At 54.6% G+C, this 21,574-nt stretch overlaps 1 protein-coding gene across 1 annotated transcript; it reads left to right on the top strand.

Moving 5' to 3' along the window:
- The first annotated feature begins 134 nt into the window (after positions 1-134).
- ZSWIM4 (zinc finger SWIM-type containing 4) lies at positions 135-21,315 on the top strand. Its single transcript, XM_042782761.1, has 14 exons — positions 135-293; positions 2,365-2,566; positions 4,403-4,759; positions 6,613-6,761; positions 6,848-6,998; positions 9,263-9,430; positions 9,914-10,252; positions 11,333-11,470; positions 11,741-11,995; positions 13,605-13,740; positions 16,880-17,034; positions 18,257-18,420; positions 19,529-19,610; positions 20,456-21,315. Exons 1-14 carry the CDS (start codon positions 135-137, stop codon positions 21,313-21,315), a joined length of 3,315 nt encoding a protein of 1,104 aa, XP_042638695.1.
- The last annotated feature ends 259 nt before the right edge of the window (positions 21,316-21,574 follow it).

Below are 21,574 nucleotides of genomic sequence, written 5' to 3'. Positions count from 1 at the left end.
TGGGTGCGGCGGGGGTCCCGGGGCGGCCAAGCACCAAAGAAGGACTGAAGGGCGGCCAGAGGTCACGGGAGCCGACGGAGTGGAGGGGGCATCGGATCGACCCCTGGCAGCCCCGCCCCGGCTCCTGTCGGCCTATGGACCCCCCCGCGGCCAAACGGAGCCGGGGCGCCCCCGCAGGACCGGAGGAACGAGATGCCGGGGCCGGGGCCGGGGTCGCGCGCGGCCGGGGCCGGCCCGAGGCGCTGCTGGAGCTCAGTGCCAAGCGAGTGGCCGAGAGCTGGGCCTTCGAGCAGGTGACCGAGCGGGGCCGCGGGCGGGGGTGGTGCGGGGAAGGGGGTGGCCTGAATAAGGAGGAAGGCACCCCAGTCACTTCCGACATGCCTTCTCCTCCCCTTGCACAGCTGACAGTCTCTGGATCTGCCTTCCACTGGAGACCCCCGAGAATCCCTCTAAGATCCTGAGCCCCGCCCCAGACACCCCCCGTCCTCCTCCCTTCAGTTCTTCTGCCCTTCAATCCCTATGACCCACCCCCGCCCCTTGTCCACCATCCCAGCCCTCCAACCCACAGACCGACCGTTTACCCAGGGACACCCTCGACTCCCCAGATCCCAATTCAGGACGCTTCCTTCTCTTTCACCTGACCTAGACTCCTGGGATCCAACACCCATGCTCCTTCCACAAGCCTGGGTACCCCTTTTTTTTCACCTCATTCCTCTTTCCAATTCCTGCAAGCCACCCTCCCCGCTCAACACCCATCTTCCCAGATCTCAGCCCCAAATGATTTCTGTCTTCCCTCTTCTGCCTTCCAAGACCCCTATCCTACACCCCTGTAGAGACTTCTTAGTCCCTCCAGATCCCAATCTTGAAGCACCCTTTTCTGCACCTCATCCTGCTCTCCAGTGTCCAGAACCCACTTGTCCCTTGAGGACCCCTTTTTTCACATCCTCATTCTCAAGCCCTGCCCCTCCCCCTCGGTACCCCTGGGCCCCTCCCAGCTGGGACTGCCCAGCTGCTCCTGGCTTAAGTGCTGGGGACCCCCACAGCCATCCCAGTCCTTCTGGGGGTCACGGCAGCAGGGGCAGGCCCTGGTACCAGGACAGGTGCACCTGGAGCCCTGCCCCCATGGTTTCTGAAGGTGCCACCAGAATGTCCCAGGAATGGGACCCTTGAAGTGCCCTGTGCAAGCCTCAGTGTGGGCCTCAAGGTGCCCAGACCTGGCTGTGTCCAGGTTAGAGGGCAGTTTTTGCTTCCCCAGCCTCTGCTGAGTTAGAAGCTTTGCCAGGATGATGGGTCTGGGTCAGTTGGGGCTGGGGCAGACTCTGATTCATGGCCTGGAAAATCCCTCTTTAGTCATCTGCCAACTGTCCCCTCAGCTTGAGCCTGTCACTGACCCTCCCATCTCCCCCAGAAACCCAGGAGCCAGGGCTCTGGGTGGGGGGAGGGGTCCCTGTCCCAACATTGTGAGCAAGACACACCAAATAATTCTAAAACCACCCGCAGAGCTCCTCTGTACCTCCCCGTAGTCAGCCGGTGCTGGGAGAGCTCCTGGCCTCAGAAGCTCAGCATTTCCTTCACAGCCCTTTGGGAGTTGTTCTAGGTCCCACTTTGTGAGGAAACTGGGGCACAGAGAGGTTGAGAAACTTGCTCAAGGTCATCCAGCCAGTGAGTAGCAAGTCTGGATTGGAACACAGGCTCAACCAGCTCAGTTCATTGCCTGGAGCCCACAAGGGTGGCTAAAGCTCTCCTCCCCTCCTGGGGGCCCTTCCTGGGGGCGGGGCATGGAGAGGAAGTTGAGGTACAGAGCCCATCTTGGGAGTTCCAGCTCATCAGCACTGGGGACCCTGAGCAGGTGAATTGACCTGACCCTCAGATTCCCTGCCTATAAAATGGGGTAATGGTCAGTGTCTAGCTCATTGTATGATGCTTGTGAGAATTCAGGAAACTCACATACATAACCATGTAGCATAGTGGACAATAAAATGTAGGCTTGCATTATTATTATTAGTCTTATTAGTCTCATCTTCCTTCCAACTGCCCCCTCAAGGCCTGGGAGGCAGGACTACTTACACTGGGTCCTTGGGGCCTAGCGTCCAGGAAGCAAGTGGCAGAAAGTTCTAGAACACCAACTATGGGCCAGGTGTTATAGTAAGCACTTTACATATATTGTTGCATATTTAACCTGTATAGCATCCAGAAGGTGGGTGATATTAGTATCCCCATTTTACACCTGAGAAAACTGAGACTCAGAGAGGCACAGTGACTTGTCCAAGGGCATACATACTGTTTGCAGTTGGCAGAGGTAGGATGCAAACTCAGGGCCTCTGCACCGAGCCTGGGTTTCTAACCCACCGGCCCCTCCCACAGGTTGAAGAGAGGTTCTCCCGGGTACCAGAGCCAGTCCAGAAACGCATCGTGTTCTGGTCCTTTCCACGCAGTGAGCGGGAAATATGCATGTACTCGTCGCTGGGTTACCAGCCCCCAGAGGGCGAGCATGATGCCAGGGTGCCCTTCACCCGAGGGCTGCATCTACTGCAGAGCGGGGCTGTGGACCGCGTTCTACAAGTGGGTGAGTGCCCCCCGCCCTCAACAGGGAGGCCTAGGCCAGGGGGAACGAGGGTCCAGACCTCAGGCAGTGAGCCTAATGGGGGGTTGGAGGTTGAATGGGGTAGCAGAGAGGTTCTAGACTTCAGAAAGTAGACCCAATGGGGTTTGGCTGGGGAGAGGTTTTAGACCTCAGGCAGCAGAATACGGGTGGGGTTGAGGAAATGTGGTGAAGCAGAAGGGAGGATTGGTTCCCGAACTTAGGCAGTGGGACTCAGCAAACAGTTAATAGAGATTTAGAGCCAGAGGTAAGAGGTGGTCCTAGATCTCAGGCAGCGGGGCTTAGATGGGGAGTGGGATGAGAAGCGGTGACCCCGAAAGGAGGGGCAGGGAAGGTCCCAGAATTTAGGCAGTGGGGCCCATGTCCGGGTTGAGGGCAGAGGTGAGGGTCACTATAGGGACTGAGGGTAGAGGTTGTGAGACAGGGTGATAGAAAGTTGTAGACCTTAGGCTTCGGGCCTAGATGGGGCTGGGTGCAGGATTATAAAGTAAAAGTAAAAGGTAGTCCTAGCCCTCGATAGCTTAGCTTAGTTAGGGAAGAAATTGTAAGCTGGTGGGGGCAGGGAGAGAGAGGAGGAGGGTGGTCCCAGGCAGTAGGGTCCAAGTGAGGGCTAGAGGACTGACTGACTGTAAACCAGAAGAGAGAGGCTCCAGACTTCAGGCACTGATGCCCAGTGATACTTTGGGGTAGAGATTTAGAGCCACATATCAACAATCCTAGACCTTAGGCAGCGGCACCCTGGTGGGAGTTGGGGGTAGAAGTTAGAGCTGGAGGTCAGTGGTAATCTTAGACCTCAGTTTTTGTAGACTCAGGTAGAAGTTGGGATCATAGGTTTAGAACTTGCACTGAGAGTAGTGTTAGACCTAAGGCAGTGGAGCTCATGTGGGAGTTCAGAGTCAGTGTGTGGGATGATTTTAGACCTCAGGCAGTGGGGTCTAGGTAAGGGTCGGGGACAGAGGTTAAGGCTAGAGATGGGAAATGATCCTGGATCTCAGGCAGCCGAGGTAGGGCCGAGGTCAAGATTATGAGCCAGAAGGTGCAGAGGAAGGGGCACAGAGTCGAGGCCGAAGGAGGCTGGAGAGAGAGGAAGACTAGCGTCTGAACTCAGGCAGAGGGCTCAGGAAAAGCCGGCAGACGTTGTCCCAGAGCTCCCATAGTGGCAGGGGCTCAGCCAGGATGACTGTCCCTGGGTTTTGTCAGCCTCAGGCCCCCACGGCTGGCCTGGCTGAGTCTCGGCCGCCTGCAGCCGGTACGAGGAAGCCTTTTCCCTGCATGACGCAGCTGGGACCAGCTGGGGCTCGAGCGGCCCAACCAGTCGGGTGAGCCTGGCACCTGGCTCCCCAGGGGCCAGGGAGTGGTAGGGGGTGATGGAGTGACCTGCGTCCCTGGCCTGCACCTTAGCCCCTCACCCTAAGTGTTATAAGCCTTTAGCATCTTCACGGGGAGGTTCAGAGCTCCTGGAGCCCTGCCTGTCTTCATGATAAGCCAAGTCTGAGAAAACCATCTTCTACATCATTGCTGTGATAGTATTCATAGTGGATTACCAGCAAGCATTGCTTTAGGACAAGCTGTAGGCCCACGGTGTTCTCAGTGCTTTCCACACATGGCCTCATGTAATCCTCACAACACCCCGATGAAGAGAATGTTATGATGATTGCCAGTGGACAGAGGAGGAGACTGAGGGTCAGAGAAGTCAGAGGACTTGTCTTGGGTCCCTTGGCTGGGTTTGTCCCTGGGTCGAGGACAAGCCCTACCCATCCCTGGGGGGACACAGCCCCGACTTTCTGGCTCTGGTCTTAGGGTTCCACCTGAGCGGGAATGTGCGGGAGCCAGGGGGCACTGGTGAGCCCGAGCGTCTCTACCACGTCTCCATCAGCTTTGACCGCTGCAAGATTACATCCGTGAGCTGCGGCTGCGACAACCGTGACCTCTTCTACTGTGCCCACGTGGTGGCCCTGTCGCTGTACCGCATCCGGCACGCCCGCCAGGTGGAGCTGCGGCTGCCCATCTCTGAGACGCTGTCGCAGATGAACCGGGACCAATTGCAGAAGTTTGTCCAGTACCTCATCAGTGCCCACCACACCGAGGTGCTGCCCACCGCCCAGCGTCTGGCTGACGAGATCCTCCTGCTGGGCTCTGAGATCAACCTGGTGCACGGTAAGGGTGCCGGTGGAGGGGGGATTGGGTGAGGCAGTGAGGGGCAGCTCACAGCTACCTCCCCTGCTGTGGACCAGGTGCCATAACAGAATCCTCATATCCCCTTGATAACATGAGGGGAAGGGGCACCATTTCCAAGGCCCCATACATATTATGTGGTGATGGTGGTGGTGTTATGTGTCGTGGAGTCGGACCCAACTCATTGTAACCCCTCCATGGGTTTCCGAGGCAGTATCACTATGGAAGTAGATTGCCTGGCCTTCCTTAGTATGTGGTAGATCCTGGATTCCATCTCATTGTGAAGCAGAGAGTGGTCGTAAATCAGCCAATAGGCAGAGAGCAGGGTAGGCGGTGGGGAGCTCAGGGTGGAGGTGTCTCGGGATTACAGGGACAGGCATGGGTGTGGATGGGTGGGGGCATGAAGGGTATGGATGGACATCAGTGGCTGCCAGGGGTAGGATATGAGTGGGGAGATAGACTGGAGATGTTGGGAAGTCTGGGAGGGTTAAGGGGCTACAAGGGTTGTGTTGCCTAGCTATGCATTTGGAGGATGGGGTTGAATTGGGGATGGTGGGTTGATGAGTAGTGGATAGAGGTATGGATGTATAATTGAGGGTGGGGATGGATGGGTGCAGAAGGAATTGATGATGGGTGTTGGAGTAAACTGACGGGATGGATAAACAATGGAGTGAGTGCATGGGTGAGTAAGTGGGAAGGTAGATGAATGGGGAGTTGTTGGTAATTGGGGGGGATGGCTGAGTGGTTGGGAAGGGCTTTGATGATTGGGGAATTGAGGTGGACTGATGGTGGTGGACAGATGGGATTGGTGGAAGAATAGAAGGACCAATGGGTGCATGAAACTGGGGTGAGTTGGTAGATGCATGGACGGTACATATGTGAGGACTGACATGGCAGATGGATAGAGTATGTGGGTATTTTGTGTAGGATGGAAGATGGACCAATAGGATGGTAGATGTTTGCATATGAATAGACAACCATCCGTGATGAGGAGGCTAGGTGGAGAGTTGTGGCTACTTAGGTGGATGGATAGTGTGACTGCAAGGGTCAGTGGATGGATGGGTATTTTGAGTAGTTGGTTTGAATGGGTTGGAAATCAAATGGAGCAGGTGATGGATCAGTGGGATGGGTATATAGATGGTAGATGAGTGGGAGTTATGGGTAGAGTGGATGATATATTAATAGGACAGTAGATGTACATGTTGAGGTATATGGACGTGTGAATGAACTGATACAGGAGAAATGGGTGGATAGACGCACAGCATGACAGGTGGGTGGGCAGATAGGTGAGTGGTTTGGATAAATGGGCTGATGGTTTCTTGGGCAGGATAGACATGATGAATGGGTGGGTAGTGTTTCGGGTGGAATGGACAGATGGACGGGTAGATGAGTAAATGGATGGTTGGGTAGGTATTAGTGGTGTTTTGAGTGGGATGGATGGATGGTGTTTTGGAGGAGATGGACAAAGGTTGAATGGGCAAGTGATGTTTAAGGTAAGATGGACTAGTGGAAAGATGAGTAATCGGATGAATGGGTGGGTGGGGATGGTGTTTTGGTTGGGATAGATGGATGGATAGGTGGATTGATGGGCAGGTAGTATTCCAGGTGAGATGGATGAAGGATGCATGGCTGGATGGATGGGAGGGCGGGTGATGTTTAAGGTGAGATGGACAAGTGGGAGGATGAGCAAATGGATGAACGGGTGGGCAGGGGTTGTGTTTTGAATAGGATAGATGGAATTTGGGGTGGTTTGGGTCATTTGGAGGAACGGGCAGATGGTGGGGCAGCCATCCTCTTTTCCCACCCTAGCCTCAGCTTTCCTTTCCTCTCCACAGGTGCCCCAGACCCCACAGCGGGAGCGGGCATCGAGGATGCCAACTGCTGGCACCTGGATGAGGAGCAGATCCAGGAGCAGGTGAAGCAGCTGCTGTCCAATGGCGGCTACTATGGCGCCAGCCAGCAGCTGCGCTCCATGTTCAGCAAGGTGCTGCGCGGGCTCACGGGCACGGAGTCTCAGGAGGCCCTGGCGCCGACACCCCACCCTCTCCTCACCTCCCCGTCCCCACACAGGTGCGGGAAATGCTGCGGATGCGGGACTCCAACGGGGCACGCATGCTGATCCTCATGACAGAGCAGTTCCTGCAGGACCCACGCCTGGCACTGTGGCGGCAGCAGGGCGCAGGCATGACTGACAAGTGCCGACAGCTGTGGGACGAGCTGGGTAAGGCCCGGCTGGAGCATGGCAGGCACCAGAGTCCAGCCTGAGATTAGAGTCTGGACCGTGAAGCCTTCCTCCGTTCATTTGACAAGCATTTAGTGAGCACCTACTATGTGCCAGACAGTAGACAGGGTGCTGGGAACCCAGCAGAGAACAAGAGACAAGATCCTTGCCCTCATGGAGCTGCTATCTTATGGGGAGGACAGATGATAAAATGCAATAAGCTCACTAGACAGGGGTCAGCATGCTTCTTACGAGGGGCTTCAAACAACAGGAGTGTGTGTGCACTCACAGTTCAGAAGGTCAGAAGTCAAGGTGTCAGCAGGGCCATACCCCCTGCGAAGGCACTAGGGGAGTATCCTTTCTGGCCTCTTAAAGCTTCTGCTGGCTACCAGCAGTCCTTGTAGATGCGTCACTCCAATCACTGCCTGAGTTGTCACATGACCTCCTCTGCTGTGTCCCTGTCCATGTGTCTGGGTCTAAATGTCCATCTTCTTTCTAGTCATTGGATTAGAGCCCATCATAATCCACTAGCCCTTATCTCAGTGGTCTCAGGCTGCCATTACAACATAGCACAGAGAGGTGTCTGGAGAACAGAGATGTATTGTCTTACAGTCCTGGAGGCCAGGAGCCTAAATCAGGATGTTGAGCATGTTGATTCCTTCTGAGGGTTCTGAGAGAACTGTCCCATGCCTCTGTCCTCACTTCTAGAGACTCCAGCCCTCCTCATGTTCCCTGGCTGCTTATAAATGCACCTTTCTCTGTTGTCACATGGTGTCCTGTCTTCCTCCCGTGTGACTCAGTCTCCGTGTGCTTTTCTTCTTTAATAAGACACTAGGTTTAAGGAAGAGAATGGTGACGCAATGCCTAAGGCATTTGACTGCTAACCAGAAAGTTGGAGGTTCACACCTACCAGCCACTCTGCAGAAGGAAGACTGGGCGATCTACTTTTGTAAAGATTTACTGCCTCGGAAACCCAAAGGGGGTGGCTATGAGTCGGAATCAACTCGATGGCAGTGAGTTTGGTGTTCCTTTTGGTTTAGGTTTAAGGAGCCCTGGTGGCACAGTGATTCAGCGCTCGGCTGCTAACCAAAAGGCCCTCGGCTCAAACCCACCAGCTGCCCTGCAAGAGGAAGATGAGGCAGTCTGCTTCCGTAAAGATCTACAGCCTTGGAAAGCCTATGGGGCAGTTCTACTCCGCCCTGTAGGATTGCTAGGAGTCAGAATTGACCCGACGGCACTGGGTCAATTAGGATTAGGGTCTCCCCTACTCCAGTATGACCTCATTAACTTCACCGATAACATTTTCAGAGGAAGACCCTATTTCCCCAGACAAGGTCCCATTCACAGGTACAGGGCTTGGAACTTCAACACATCTTTTTGGGACATGATTTGATCCATAGCAGACCTCATCTTAGCCTGATTACATCTGCAAAGACCCTATTTCCAAATAAGGCCACAGTCACAGATTCCAGGTAGATGTGAATTTTGGGGGAGATACTATTCAGCCAAAGAGCTCTGGCGGCATAGTGCCTAAGGCATTGGGCTGCTAACCAGAGGTTGTTGGTTCAGACCCACCAGCCACTCCATGGAAGGAAGATGGTGTAATCTGCTTCCGTGAAGATTTACTGCCTCGGAAACTCAGTGGGGGTCACTATGAGTTGTAATCGACTCAATGGCAGTAAGTTTTGTTTCTTTTTGTGGTATTCAACCAAGGACAGCTGGATAGTAACTATTTTTAGCTGGGCAGCCATACAGTTACACCTAATGAACTCTGCCGTAAATGATACATAAATGGATCCCCATGTCTGCGTTCCAGTAAAACTGTATTTATGGACACTTTTATTTATTTGAATTTCATATCATTTTATTTTGAATTTTTTTTTTTCAGGAATTTAAAAATGATTGTCCTATGGTCATGTGGACACATTCTGTGGACATGTTAGATAAAAGTGCTATCCACCACCACCACCACTGCCCTTGAGTCACATCCAACTCACAGCAACCCCTCCTTGGGTTTTCAAGGCGGCATCACTACGGAAGTAGATTGCCCAACCTAAAAAAATATGGTTCCCCTAAGTTCAGTCTTACCAGCTGTATGACCTTGAGCAAATTATTTTCCCTGTCAGTAACTTGGGTATCTGACCTGGAAGATGCAAAAAAGATATCATTAATGCCAACTTCAGTGAGTCAAGGTGAGGACTGAGCAGAGCAGGGCCCAGCATACAGTAAGTACTCAATAAGTGTTGGCTGCCCTCACCTCTTAGGGGCCCTGTGGGTCTGCGTTGTCCTGAGCCCCCACTGCAAGCCCGAGGAGCAGGCAGGCTGGCTGCAGCTGCTATGGAAGTGGGACAAGCTGGACGTGTGCCCCCTGGAAGAGGGCAACTACACCTTTGACGGCCCCAGCCTGCAGCCCACAGTGGCCCCCAGCTCAGGTAGGGGAGGGGCCCCATCCCAGGAGAGAAGGCAGTGTGGTACAGGGCAAAGGCAGCCGAGCCAGAGGAGAGTGGGTGCTCAGGGCAAGGGGCGGTCGGCAGCCCCAGGGGATGGTGATGTGTCCTGGCTGATGGCCTGGTTCAGCCTTCTGTTACCAGCAGTGGAGACAGAGCAGAGGAGGGAAAAGATACAGAGTGGAACAGAGGAGGGAGCACGAGAAGAGACAGACAGAGGTGGAGGTGGGTGGAGAGAAGGTTAGAGGGAAAAAGAGAGATGGAGGGGCAGAGAGAGAAATGGAGTCTGAGAAAGGACAGACAGACTGATGGATGGTAACCTGTCTCCATCCATATGATGGGGCTATCATAGCCCCACACGCACAGCCATCATTTCACCCCCACCCCAGAGTCTGCCTAGTCCGGGGAGCTGGCCACATCCACCGCCCAGGCTCCCTCATCAGGCTGCCTTGGGCCCTTGTCCCCCAGGCCCGGAGGTGGCAGTGGCAGGTTCCCGCCACACAGTGTTCAGCAGAGCCCTGCAGGCTGGGGAGCTGCATTGGAATGATGCCCACCTGCAGAGGATCCTGGCCAGTGACTCCTGCAGCCCCAGCCTCAAAGGCAGTATGGGTGGCGACAAGCTGACCTTCGACCCCCAGGGCCGCCCGCTCTGGCTAGGAGAACCCTTCCCCACCGCCTGCGCCCGCGTGGACACCCTGCGTGCCCACGGATACCCCCGCCAGGCCCTGCGACTGGCAGGAGCCATCGTCAACACATTGCGGCTGCAGCAGCGACATCAGCTTGAGAGCTACAAGCAGCAGAAAAAAGGTGGGCAGCAGTGTTAGCCCCACATCCCAGGGCTTGGAGACACCAGAGGAAAGCAGAAACCACCCCAGGTGTCTGGAGCAGAGGAATTTAACACAGGGAGTTAGGGAAATAGGGCCTACAAAACCATCGAAGGGCTGCAGGATCCAGAGTCATGGCAGACTGCCAGCAGTGAGCGCAAGGGCCTGCCTGCAGCCCCCAGAAGAGTAATTCCCAAGAGGACACCAGAGCTTCCCGCAAAGCCCCGCCCACAGACAGCGCCACCCCAGCTCGCAGGAATTGTGGCCTCTCCTCTCGCCTCCTGTGGCCTCTCCTCTCGCCTCCACGTCTCGTGCGGAGGAGTCTGGGGTTTGCTTCTCAGGCTTGTAGGCCCGGGGTGGGCAGATCTTCCGATTTTTCAAGTGAAGCCAGGCATCTGGATCATTGGATGCAAAATCTCCTGATTTTTAAACATCAGCAACAAATTCAAATTTGTGCATTAAAAAAAGAAAACTATGGGGGTTGCGTAGAATGTGTGGATTGGATGTGGGGTGGGTACCAGGTGAATTCCATGGGTGACACTTGATGGATCAGGTGTCAGAAAATTGAATGCAAGGGTAATGGGGGATATGGGGAGCCCCAGGAATTGGGCAGAGCCCCTGACACAGTCTGCGGGCCTCAGGAAAAGTACCCAGAGGAAGGGATAGCGAGGTGGAAGTGTTTAGGATGCCAAGTTACCCAGGAGAAAGAGGAGAGACAGGAGTGCTCCCGGTAGGAGAGGCAGGGGCAGGAGCCCAGGGGCAAGGGAGGGCAGGGCTTGGGGGAGGAGCTGGGAGGGGGTGAGGCACCCGCCACTGTACCAAATTCACGTTGGTCCGGGAACCTGAGAGCTGTTCGGGCTTTATCTTGTTGGAGGTGAGGAGGGACACATCCGTTGTCCCTGCATCCTGCCAGGTTTTAGGCCTGGCTGTGGGACCTAGAGAATGCAGATGCAAAGAAGGTGGCCGCTGGATGGGCAGGTGGTGGGGCCTGGGAGGCCCAGGGCTCAGGGAGAGGTGGGCTGCCCTGGGGCAAGCAGGCACTAAGCCCCTCTCCTACCTGCAGAGCTGCTGCAAAAAGGCTCCACCAGCATCACCAACACGGAAGGATGGGTGGGCCACCCACTGGACCCCATTGGCTGCCTCTGCAGAGCACTCCTGGAGGCCTGTCGCCTAGAGGAAGAGACCCTCTCTCTTTACCCAGGTATCCACACTGGGGACCCCTGTTGGGGGGGGTGATCTCACGCCCTTGGCTATGCCCCTAGCCACTGTCAGGTGCCAATAGGCTTAGCTTCTGAAAATGAGACGGCCAGTAGGCCTCTGTGCTGGTAGCTGGAGGGCCATCAACCCTGGTGCCTGCTAGGAGCAAGTAGGCTTCCTCACTGGCCTTCCCCTAAGCCCCGCCCACTCGCAGTCTCCAGGCTTGGGTGGACCCCAGAGAAGGGATCCCCCGCAGCCTCTGCGTCTTCCCTAGACTTAGGCCCTGAGAAGCGGAAGGTGGCCTACCAGCACGTGCCCGTGCCTGGGAGCCCTGGCGAGTCCTACTTCTCGATGGCGCTGGAGGTGGCGCTGCTGGGCCTGGGGCAGCAGCGGGCCCTGCCCGAGGGGCTGTATGCCCAGGACAAGGTGGTGCGCAGCGAGGAGCAGCTGCTGGCCCTGCTGGAGGAGGTGGAGCTGGACGAGCGGCTGGTGCAGGTGCTGCGTAAGCAGGCGGGGCTGCTGCTGGAAGGTGAGGCCCCGCCACAACCCCGCCTCCTGGCCCTTGTTGTCAGCTAATACTTGCTGTTGCCACATCCTCTGGAGTTGGTTCCAGCTCACAGCTATCCTGGGCACAGAGCAAAACCCTGCCCGGGCCTATGCCATCCTCACAGATGTTGAGCCCACTGGTGCAGACACTGTCTGCATCAGTCCATCTCACTGAGAGGCTTCCTCTTGCTGCTGACCCTCCACTTTATCAGGCATGATGTCTCTCCAGGGACTAGTCCCTCCCGGTAACATGTCCAGAGTACATGAGATGTCTCTCCATCCCCCCTTCTGAAGAGCATTCTGGCTGTATTTCTTCCGAGACAGATTTGGTCATTCTTCTGGTAGTCCATGGTAGTTTCAGTGTTCTTCGCCAGCACCACAATCCAAAGGCATCATAAAGTATTCCTTACTCACTTTCCAGCTTTCACATGTGCATGAGGCGACTTAAAATACTGTGGCTTGGGTCTGGAGCACCTTAGTCTCCAAAGTCACATCTTTGCTTTTTACCACTTAAAAGAGGTCTTTGGCAGCAGATTTGCCCAGTGCAATAATACATCGTTTGATATTGACTCCTTCCATGGGCATTGATTGTGGATCCGAGGAAAATGAAATCCTTGACAACTTCACTACAGTATATTTTCTGTTTATCAGGAGGTTGCTTCTTTGTGCAGATGTGAGGAGTTTTGGTTTATGTTGATGTGCTATTGTGTGTAATCCATACTAAAGGCTGTACGTAGTGTTTCATCTTTGTCAGTAAATACTTCAAGTCCTCTTCACTTTCAGTAAGTAAAGTAGTTTGCAGGTTAATGAGGACCTTAACCAAACTCACTGCCATGGAGTCCATTCTGCCTCATAGCGACCCCCTCTGGGTTTCTGAGGCAGTAAATCTTTACAGAAGTAGATGGCCTAGTCTTCCTTCGTTGGAGTGGCTGGTAGGTTTGCACCACAAACTTTCTGGTTAGCAGTCAAATGCCTTATGCACTATGCCACCAGAGCTCCTTAGTGAGCACCTTTGCTCCTCCTAAAAGGTGGAATCCAGCCTTTGGTCCCGCCCCCCAGCATGTGCTGGCAGGCAAGAACCCCAACTGCTGACAGCAATGAAGTCCCACCCACTTCCCACCTTGTAGCCAATAAGCCAAGTTGCTGGTGCTGGAAAGCGAGACCGCCCAACTCCCATCCACAAGTTAGGCCGCGCCCCTGGTTCTGGCCCCGCCCATAACCCAGCCTCCGTGATGTGGGGCCCCGCCCCCACGGCGCTCTGGAGCCTGCTTGGCCCTGCCTCCTAGCCCTTCTCCAGCAGGTGACTTGGGCTGAGTTTGGGCCGATGCTCCGCCCTTGGTGCAGATGCGGGCGCATCTCCATTCTCTGGCCCTACCCTGCCTCGGTGCTGCCCCCCACTCGGGGGTGTGTCCTCCTTTCGTCCTCCGATTTTCCAGCGCTTCAGCCCTGAGCTCCTCCCCCAGGGATTGCTCTAGACCCAGCCACTCTCTCCCGGGGTCCACCCATCCCCATTCAGAGCCCAGGGTCTGGGGAGATCTGGGGAAGGGCGGAGGCGAGCCGCACCTGGGGGCTGAGCAAAGGCTCCCCTGCAGGCGGTCCCTTCAGCGGCTTCGGGGAGGTGCTGTTCCGGGAGAGCGTGCCCATGCACACCTGTGCCCGCTACTTGTTCACCGTGCTGCTGCCCCACGATGCCGACCTGGCCTACCGCCTGGCACTCCGAGCCATGAGGTGAGGACAGCTGGGGGCGCGAGCATTGCAGGGGGAGGTCAGCAGGAGGCAGGTGGGAGGCAGCTGAGGGGCCCCACTGCCGCCTGAATTGAGAGCCTCACTCTTTAATCCGGGCTCCCTCCCTCTGGCATGGGAGGCTGCAGCTTGCTTTTTATTACTAAATATAAACAGGTAATGTTTTGAATTTGAGAAATATCCATATGGTACAAAATTCAATAAGTACAGAAAGGCAGGTCCTTTTCTACACACTGCTACCCAGTTCTCCTGGAGGCAGACTATGCTACCTACACCCTTTGCCCTCGAGTTTATTCCAACTCATGGGGACCCTACAGGACAGAGTAAAACTGCTCCATAAGATAAGGCTGTAGGTGTTTATGGAAGCAGACAGCCACATCGTTGACCTGTGCGGTGGCTGGTGGGTTCAAACCCTCAACCTTTTGGTTAGCCAAGTGCTTAACCACCGCACCACCAGGACTCCTTAAACAATGTTGCTTGTCTTATATATCCTGATCCTGCTCTAGTTCTATCCCCCGATCCTCAGTCTGAATCTTAGTCTAGATTTATGAAAACCCTTGATCTTAAACTTGAAAGCTGGTCCTCCTTTTGTACAAATAGCTGCATGGGTACATTCTCTTTGTACCTTGGTGTTACCGAACACGGCATCTTAGAGGCTTTGTCATATCACCCAGTAGACAGGACCCGTGAATCACCACTTTGTCCCACTGTGTACACATACCGGGGAGGAACTTGGAACGGATGGGCATTCATGCTGCTTCCCAAAGACCCTGCCATGAATAACCTCGTTATCATTCTCATGCACACCTGAAGGTCGTAGAGACCGAATGTTAAAGGCCCCCTCTCTGTAGAAAACCACAAGATCTGTCCCTCACCTTTGGCTCCCATCTTCCAGAAGTACTGGCTGACAGCCTAAGGGGTGTCTTTCCAAAATATTTGGAAAGAATAATCCATGAGCACCATGATTCAGAAAATGCTTTTATGTACAAGAATTTTTTCTAAGCCAGGCGTCTGCCTTCTGTTTTTGTAAAACCCAGGAGATAAGAATTGGTTTTCACATTTTAAAAACATTTATGTTAGTTTTTGTTTTCATTGTTGAAAACAGACACAGAACATACATCGATTCAACAGTTTCGACGTGTGCAATTCAGGACATTGATGGCGTTCAGGTCACGCAGCCTTTTCTGAGGGTCCCCATTCTCATAATCTCCCTGCCCCCCAAGGTTCCTATCTAATCTTTCAAGTTGCTGTTGTCAATTTGATCCCATATAAATAGTTTGTAAAAGAGTACAATGTGTTTTTACACTTTTAAAGGATTGGGCAAAAATCAAAAGAATATTTTGTGTCACATGACAATTAGAGGAAATCCCAGCGTCGATGTTCAGAAATGCAGTTTCGCTAGAACACAGCCACCCCCATTTGTTCACATACCATCTCTGGCTGTTTTCACGCTGCAGTAGCAGAGATGAGTCCTTGTGACAGAGACTGAATGGCTTACAAAGCTGAAGTATTGGCTTACAAGGGGGCTGACCCCTGGTATAAATCCATGACATATTTTGCCCAATACAATCCTCAAAGCTGCCTAGCAAAGTAAATATTTTACCCCTATTTTGCACATGAAGAAAATGACCTGTGGTATCTCCACTGTCCAAGGTCGCACAGCAAGGAAATGGCACTAATATTTAAACCAGAATTTTCTGACTCCTACCCAGTGCCTTTAGTCATACTTAGATGTTTTGAATACCTTTCTGAACAAAAGGAGCTCTGGTTGCATAGTGGTTAAGGCATTCGGCTGCTAACCAAATGTCAGCGGTTTGAATCCACCTTCTCCGTGGGAGAAAGATGAGGTGGTCTGCTTCTGTAAAGATTTATAGCCTTGGAAACCCTATGTGGGCAGTTCTACTGTGTCCTATAGGATTGCTGTGAGTTGGCATTGACTTGATGGCAGTGGGTTTGTTTTGTTTGGAGTTCTGAACATAAAACTAAAAAAAAGAGTTGCCGCCAGTTCCAACTTATGGAGACCACATGTGTCAGAGTAGAACTGTGTTGTTCCACAGGGTTCAGTTTTTCAAAAGGAGATCATCACAGACCCCTCTGGGTAGACTCGAACCTCCAACCCTTGGGTTAGTAGCCGAGTGCATTAACTATTTGCACCGCTCAGAGAACACACATGTAAATTTCAGTGAGCCATGAACAATATTGGTTTGGATATTGAGTCCCCCGACAAATAGTTACTGTTCACCTACTGCGTCCCGGGCATTGTTCCGGCTGCAGCAGGCTCCGAAGTGAACAGAGGAGTGAAGTCCCTGCCCTCAAGCTGACGTTCTAGTGAGAGACAGCCAGCTAATAGAGAAATACATAGACTACACTGTCAATGAGAAGGGGGAGAAGAAGTTGGGAGTGGGAGGTCGCAGTTTGACATGTGCTGGAGGCTGTCAGGGAAGAGCTTATTGGAAAAGACCGGAAGGAGGTGATGGGAGAGCCACAAGGAGATCTGGGCAGAGGGCACCAAACCCACTGCCATCGAGTCGATTCCAACTATGTAACCCTATAGGACAGTAGAACTGCCCCATAGGGTTTCCAAGGCTGTAAATCCTTAGGGAAGCAGAATGCCCCATCTTTCTCCCATGAGAAGCTAGTGGGTTCGAACCGCCAACCTTTTGGGTAGCAGCCAAATGCCTTAACCACTGTGCCAAGGGGGTCCAGCCTATGCAAAAGCCCTGCAGTGGGACTGCCTGGTGTGTTTGAAAGATACTGAGGAGAACAATGCAGCTGGAGTGGAATAAATGAGGGAGAATGAGGTGGTGGGGTCACAGAGGGGACGATGGGAGAACCACATCAGGACACACATAATCACCTCACCTCTTTCTCAGCAACGTTGCTTAGATACAAAAGTGGAAGACCATTCATTTAACCCAAGTGCTGGGCATCTCCAGGACTCTGTCTCCCCTCTCGTAAACAACACTGCAGTGAACATCCTTGTACACACACCTTCTGTCTTCCGGGTGCCAAGGCTTTGCCAGCCAGAGGGGCAGCTCGGGCTGGGGTGGGAGGCCTGCCTCTCCCAGGGTGGACAGGGACCGAGCCCTGCCTCACCGCGGGCTCGCTTTGCCCCTCACCCCAGGCTGCCTGTACTGGAGACGGCATTTCCGGCTGGAGAACCACACCCCAACCCACTGGACTCCATCATGAGTAACCGCTTCCCCCGCTGGTTCATCCTGGGCCACCTGGAGACCCGCCAGTGTGAGCTGGCTTCTGCCATGCTGACGGCCGCCAAGGGTGAGGCCAGTGGCTACTCCTCTCCCCACCTTCATGCCCCTTCCCATCTCCTTTCTCCTTTGACCAAATCTCCCCTAATCTTCATTGACCACCTTATATGTCCTGGCACTGCCCTAGGTGCTGGGATAGAACAGGGGAATTTAAAAAAAAAAAAAAAATCCTTGCCCTGTGGGGTTTCCAGCCTAGTTGGGGGAAGGAATCAGACAGTAAAAGAGGTAAAAAACCAAAACCTAACCCCTTGGTATCAAGACAGTTCTTACTCATGCAGACCCTGTAGGACAGAGCAGAACTGCCCCATAGAGTTTGCAAGGCTGTAAATCTTAACAGAAGCAGACTATCTTATCTTTTTCCCATAGAGTTGCTGGAGGGTTCAGACCCAGAGAGTTAAACAGTAAAGGGAGAGAGACATTCCGTAAAGACACGAGGAGGGGAGGAGCCATGTGGAGATCTGGGGAAAGGGCTCTAGGTGGAAAGAACAGTGAGTCCTGAGGCTGGACTGTGCCTGGAGTGTTTGAGGGACAGTGAGGAGGCCACTGTGGCTGGAGCAGAAGCAGAGAGAACTGTAGGACCTGGGCCAGCGGTGATAATAGTAATAAAAGCTACCATTTACATAGCTCTTATCATATCAAGTTCTTAACTAATAAGTACTCATCGGGACTCTTGAGGCAGGTCCTAACCCGTTGCAGTCGAGTTAATTCAGACTCACAGTGACTCAGTGGGACAGAGTAGAACTGCCCAATAGGATTTCCAAGACTGTAATCTTTGTGGAAGCAAGCTGCCACATCTTTCTCCTGCAGAGTAGCTGGTGGGTTTGAACTGCTGACCTTGTGATTAACAGCCAAATGTTTAACCACTCTACCACAAGGGTTCCCCATTATTACCCACTTTACAAATGTAGCAGCTGCAGCACAGAGAGGTGAAGTGACTTATCCAGAGTCACATGGCGAGTAAATGCCAGGAAGAAACTGATGCTCTTGATGGTTGAGGGTCTAGCAGGTCCCTGAATGGCTTCTTCACACTGGGCAGAGCAGCCTAGCAGGTATATACAGAAGACAGAATGGGCAGGTAGGGATGCCATGGGTCCAAACCATCCCACAGCCATTGCCTGCAATCAGTACTCACACACGGGCTCCTGGGCTGAGAGACGTGTGCGGCAGGTCGAGCGGTAGCTGGGCTGGTGCTGGGGTGTGTCCAACATACCTCTGTCCCTCCCCTTGCCCAGGAGACCCCAAGTGGCTGCATGCGGTGCTGGGCTCCATTCAGCAGAACATCCACTCACCAGCCCTGCTCTTCAAACTGGCACAGGATGCCTGCAAGACGGCCACCCCAGCCAGTGCACCACCCGACACCACGCTGCTGGGCATTGCACTGGAGCTGGGCTTACAGGTGAGGGCCACCGGGGGACCCTTGAGGGGCAGGGTCTGCAGACCAGTGGCTGGGTCTCCAGAGAGAGCAGAGTGGAGCGTATAGGCCATGAGGGTGGGGCCTGGGGTGCCTGTGGCGAAGACCATGCATGGGAGGCACTGAAACTGAAGGGGTTCAGGCACTTGCTTGCAGGTGAGGGATGCCCCACTGGGGATAAGGCCTAGAGGGGGAGAGTCGGAGGGTCGTACATCTCTGGGGTGGGGTCTGCAGTTGAGGGCCAGGGCTCAGGCCTTCCTTCAGGTGAGTACTTAGGCCAAGTCAGGGGCCAGCATGGGTGTAGCTGGCAGGTGAAGAGTTGACTCAGAAGGGCCCAGAAGGGACAGGGTAGGCAAGCAAATGTCCTGAAGAGGCATGGCCTGAGGGGCCAGGTATGAGGCCTGTGAGGCCAGGGCCGAAGAGGGTGGTAGAAGTAAGATAAAATAAGGAACAGCTTGGGACAGATCTGCATCGGTCATTCCCAGTAGAACAGGCAAACATGGGGCCTGTGGAGGGGCAGGATTGGCCCAGGACAGCTTCCTATGGGGGTGGAGCCATTGCAGAATCTGCAGGGACAAGTGCTGAGCTCTAGTGGACATAGGCTAGTAGAGGGCCTGCCCATGCCAGGGTCCACGCTGCAGGAGCTGGGGCTGGGGCCTCAGGGGAGAGGCTAGCAAGTAGGGTGCTTACTGGAGAATGGGCCTGAAGGAGGCCTTGCCTCTAGGGCAGGGGCTTTGGGGCTTCAAGGACAGATCTTCTGAGTGAAGCATGGAAGTTTCCAGAGAGAAAGGCCAGGTTGGTTTGTTGACAGGGTGGGATCCATGAAGTCTCAGAATAATACCGACAATAGCAGTAATTGCACCTTCCAACAGCCGTGCAAGTGCAGGAGCTTCACAACATAGTTTCCTTTCACGCTCACAGCCACCCTGTGAGGTTTACTATCTGTATCCACATTTCACAGAAGAGGAGGCTGAGGCCCAGAGAGGTGAGGTCACTGCTCCAGGTTGTCATCGGAGCAGCCTTTCACTTCCAAGTCCGCCCCCTCAGTAGGCCAACCCAAGCCTTAGGGTGACTTTCTTCCTTCCCACTGCAGGTGATGCGAATGACCCTGAGCACCATGACCTGGCGTCGCAGGGAGATGGTGCGCTGGCTGGTCAGCTGCGCCACAGAGATCGGTGAGAGCCCGGTCTGAGTGTCCCGGGGCTGCCCTGACTAAGTGCCGCCCACTGGGTGGCTTAAATGACAGCGACTCGTTCTCTTGCAACCTGGAGGCCAGAGGTCTGAAATTCAGGTGTCGGCAGGGCCACGCTCCCTCCAAAGTCGCTAGAGGAGACTCCGGCCTTGCCTCTTCCAGCTTCTGGTGGTTGCACCAGTCCTTGGCATTCCTTGACTTGTGGCAGCATCATCCCAGCTTCTGCCTCCATTGGCCCATGGCCATCTTCCCTGTGTGTGTGTCTGTCCAAATTCCCCTCTTCTAAGGACCCAGCCCAGTCGACTATGACCTCATTTTAGCCCGATCACATCTGCAAAGACCTTGTTTCTAAATAAGGTCACGTCCACATGTTCCAGGTGGCCATGACTTTGGAGGGGATACTCTGACCCAGTACAGCCCCTCATGGCCCCTCCACGTACCTCCCTGTTCTGGTTCCTCAGGTTTCACTGAAGGGACCTGGCAGGTAAACGAAAAGCAGAGCTTTTGGGAGGGAGTGTCAGGCAGGGGAACCCATATGGCAGAGGGCTGGAGACTGGCCAGGATGAAATGGTTTGGGGAGGAAACAGGTCTACCAGACAGTCCCCTATGTTACTTCCAACCCAGTGGGGCCCCATCTGCTGCCCCTTACTGCCCCGCTGTTTGGACGAGTAAGATGCAGTTTCAGTCAAGTATGATAGGGGGTGGAGGGGGGCCATCTTCAGCTTCAGCCCTGTCTGGAAAAGATGGCTGTGTGAGGATAAACCCATCCATCCACATCCACAAGCCTGCCCCCTTCCTGACCAGTTTCTCCCTCTCGGCTCCCACCAGGCCCACAAGCACTGATGAACATCATGCAAAACTGGTACTCCTTATTCACACCAGTGGAGGCGGCTACCATAGTGGCTGTGACGGGTACCACGCATGCCACGCTGCTGCGGCTACAACTGGATGGGCCACGGCGTGAGGAGCTCTGGGCCTGCGCCCGCACCCTGGCCTTGCAGTGCGCCATGAAGGACCCGCAGAACTGTGCCTTGCCCGCCCTCACCCTGTGTGAGAAGAACCACGCGGCCTTTGAGGCCGCATACCAGATCGTGCTGGATGCTGCGGCCGGCGGCCTGGGCCACGCCCACCTCTTCACCGTGGCCCGCTACATGGAGCACCGGGGCCTGCCGCTGCGAGCCTACAAGCTGGCGACGCTGGCCCTGGCGCAGCTGAGCATTGCCTTCAACCAGGACAGCCACCCGGCCGTCAACGACGTTCTCTGGGCCTGCTCGCTCAGCCACTCCCTGGGTCGCCATGAGCTCTCGGCCATCGTGCCACTCATCATCCGCGGCGTCCACTGCGCCCCCATGCTCTCCGATATCCTGCGCCGCTGGACCCTCTCGGCCCCTGGCCTGGGTCCCCTGGGGGCCCGCCGGGCTGCCAAGCCCCTGGGCGCAGACCGGGCACCCCTCTGCCAGCTCCTGGAGGCTGCGGTGGCGGCCTACATCACCACCAGCCACTCGCGCCTCACGCACATCAGCCCACGGCACTATGGGGACTTCATCGAGTTCCTGGGCAAGGCCCGGGAGACCTTCCTGCTGGCGCCCGACGGGCACCTTCAGTTCGCCCAGTTCTTGGAGAACCTCAAACAGACCTACAAGGGCAAAAAGAAGCTCATGCTTTTAGTGCGGGAACGTTTCGGCTGAGGGGCCAGGGCAGTCCCCCTTGTCCCCTGCCCCCTGGCTCCCTCTCCACAGGGGGCCTCGGCAATGGAGGTCCAGGTGGCATTTCAGTATTAAGTCAGGGAAGGAGCCGGGCGGGATCAAGATGGTCTCGTTCACCAACCCCCAAAGCCAGCTAGAGGTGGGGGCCATCCTACCACATGCGTGCCTGGGAGTGTGCCAGATGTGAGGACCAGAAGCCATAGCCTAGGTCTGGAAGGGGAGATCTACTTGGGCTGCAGGT

The sequence above is a fragment of the Orycteropus afer genome, unplaced genomic scaffold, assembly GCF_000298275.1.
Source record: "Orycteropus afer afer isolate SDZICR_OR568_19922 unplaced genomic scaffold, OryAfe1.0 scaffold00460, whole genome shotgun sequence".
Classification (NCBI taxonomy): Eukaryota; Metazoa; Chordata; class Mammalia; order Tubulidentata; family Orycteropodidae; genus Orycteropus; species Orycteropus afer.
This window is presented reverse-complemented; position numbering and strand designations above follow the sequence as displayed.

Excerpts from the sequence above, each read along its gene's own strand:
- ZSWIM4 (XM_042782761.1), top strand. The coding sequence starts at position 135 with ATGGACCCCCCCGCGGCCAAACGGAGCCGGGGCGCCCCCGCAGGACCG. Across the intron at positions 4,760-6,612 it reads TGAGATCAACCTGGTGCACG|GTGCCCCAGACCCCACAGCG; the intron begins GTAAGGGTGCCG and ends TCCTCTCCACAG. Across the intron at positions 10,253-11,332 it reads CTACAAGCAGCAGAAAAAAG|AGCTGCTGCAAAAAGGCTCC; the intron begins GTGGGCAGCAGT and ends TCCTACCTGCAG.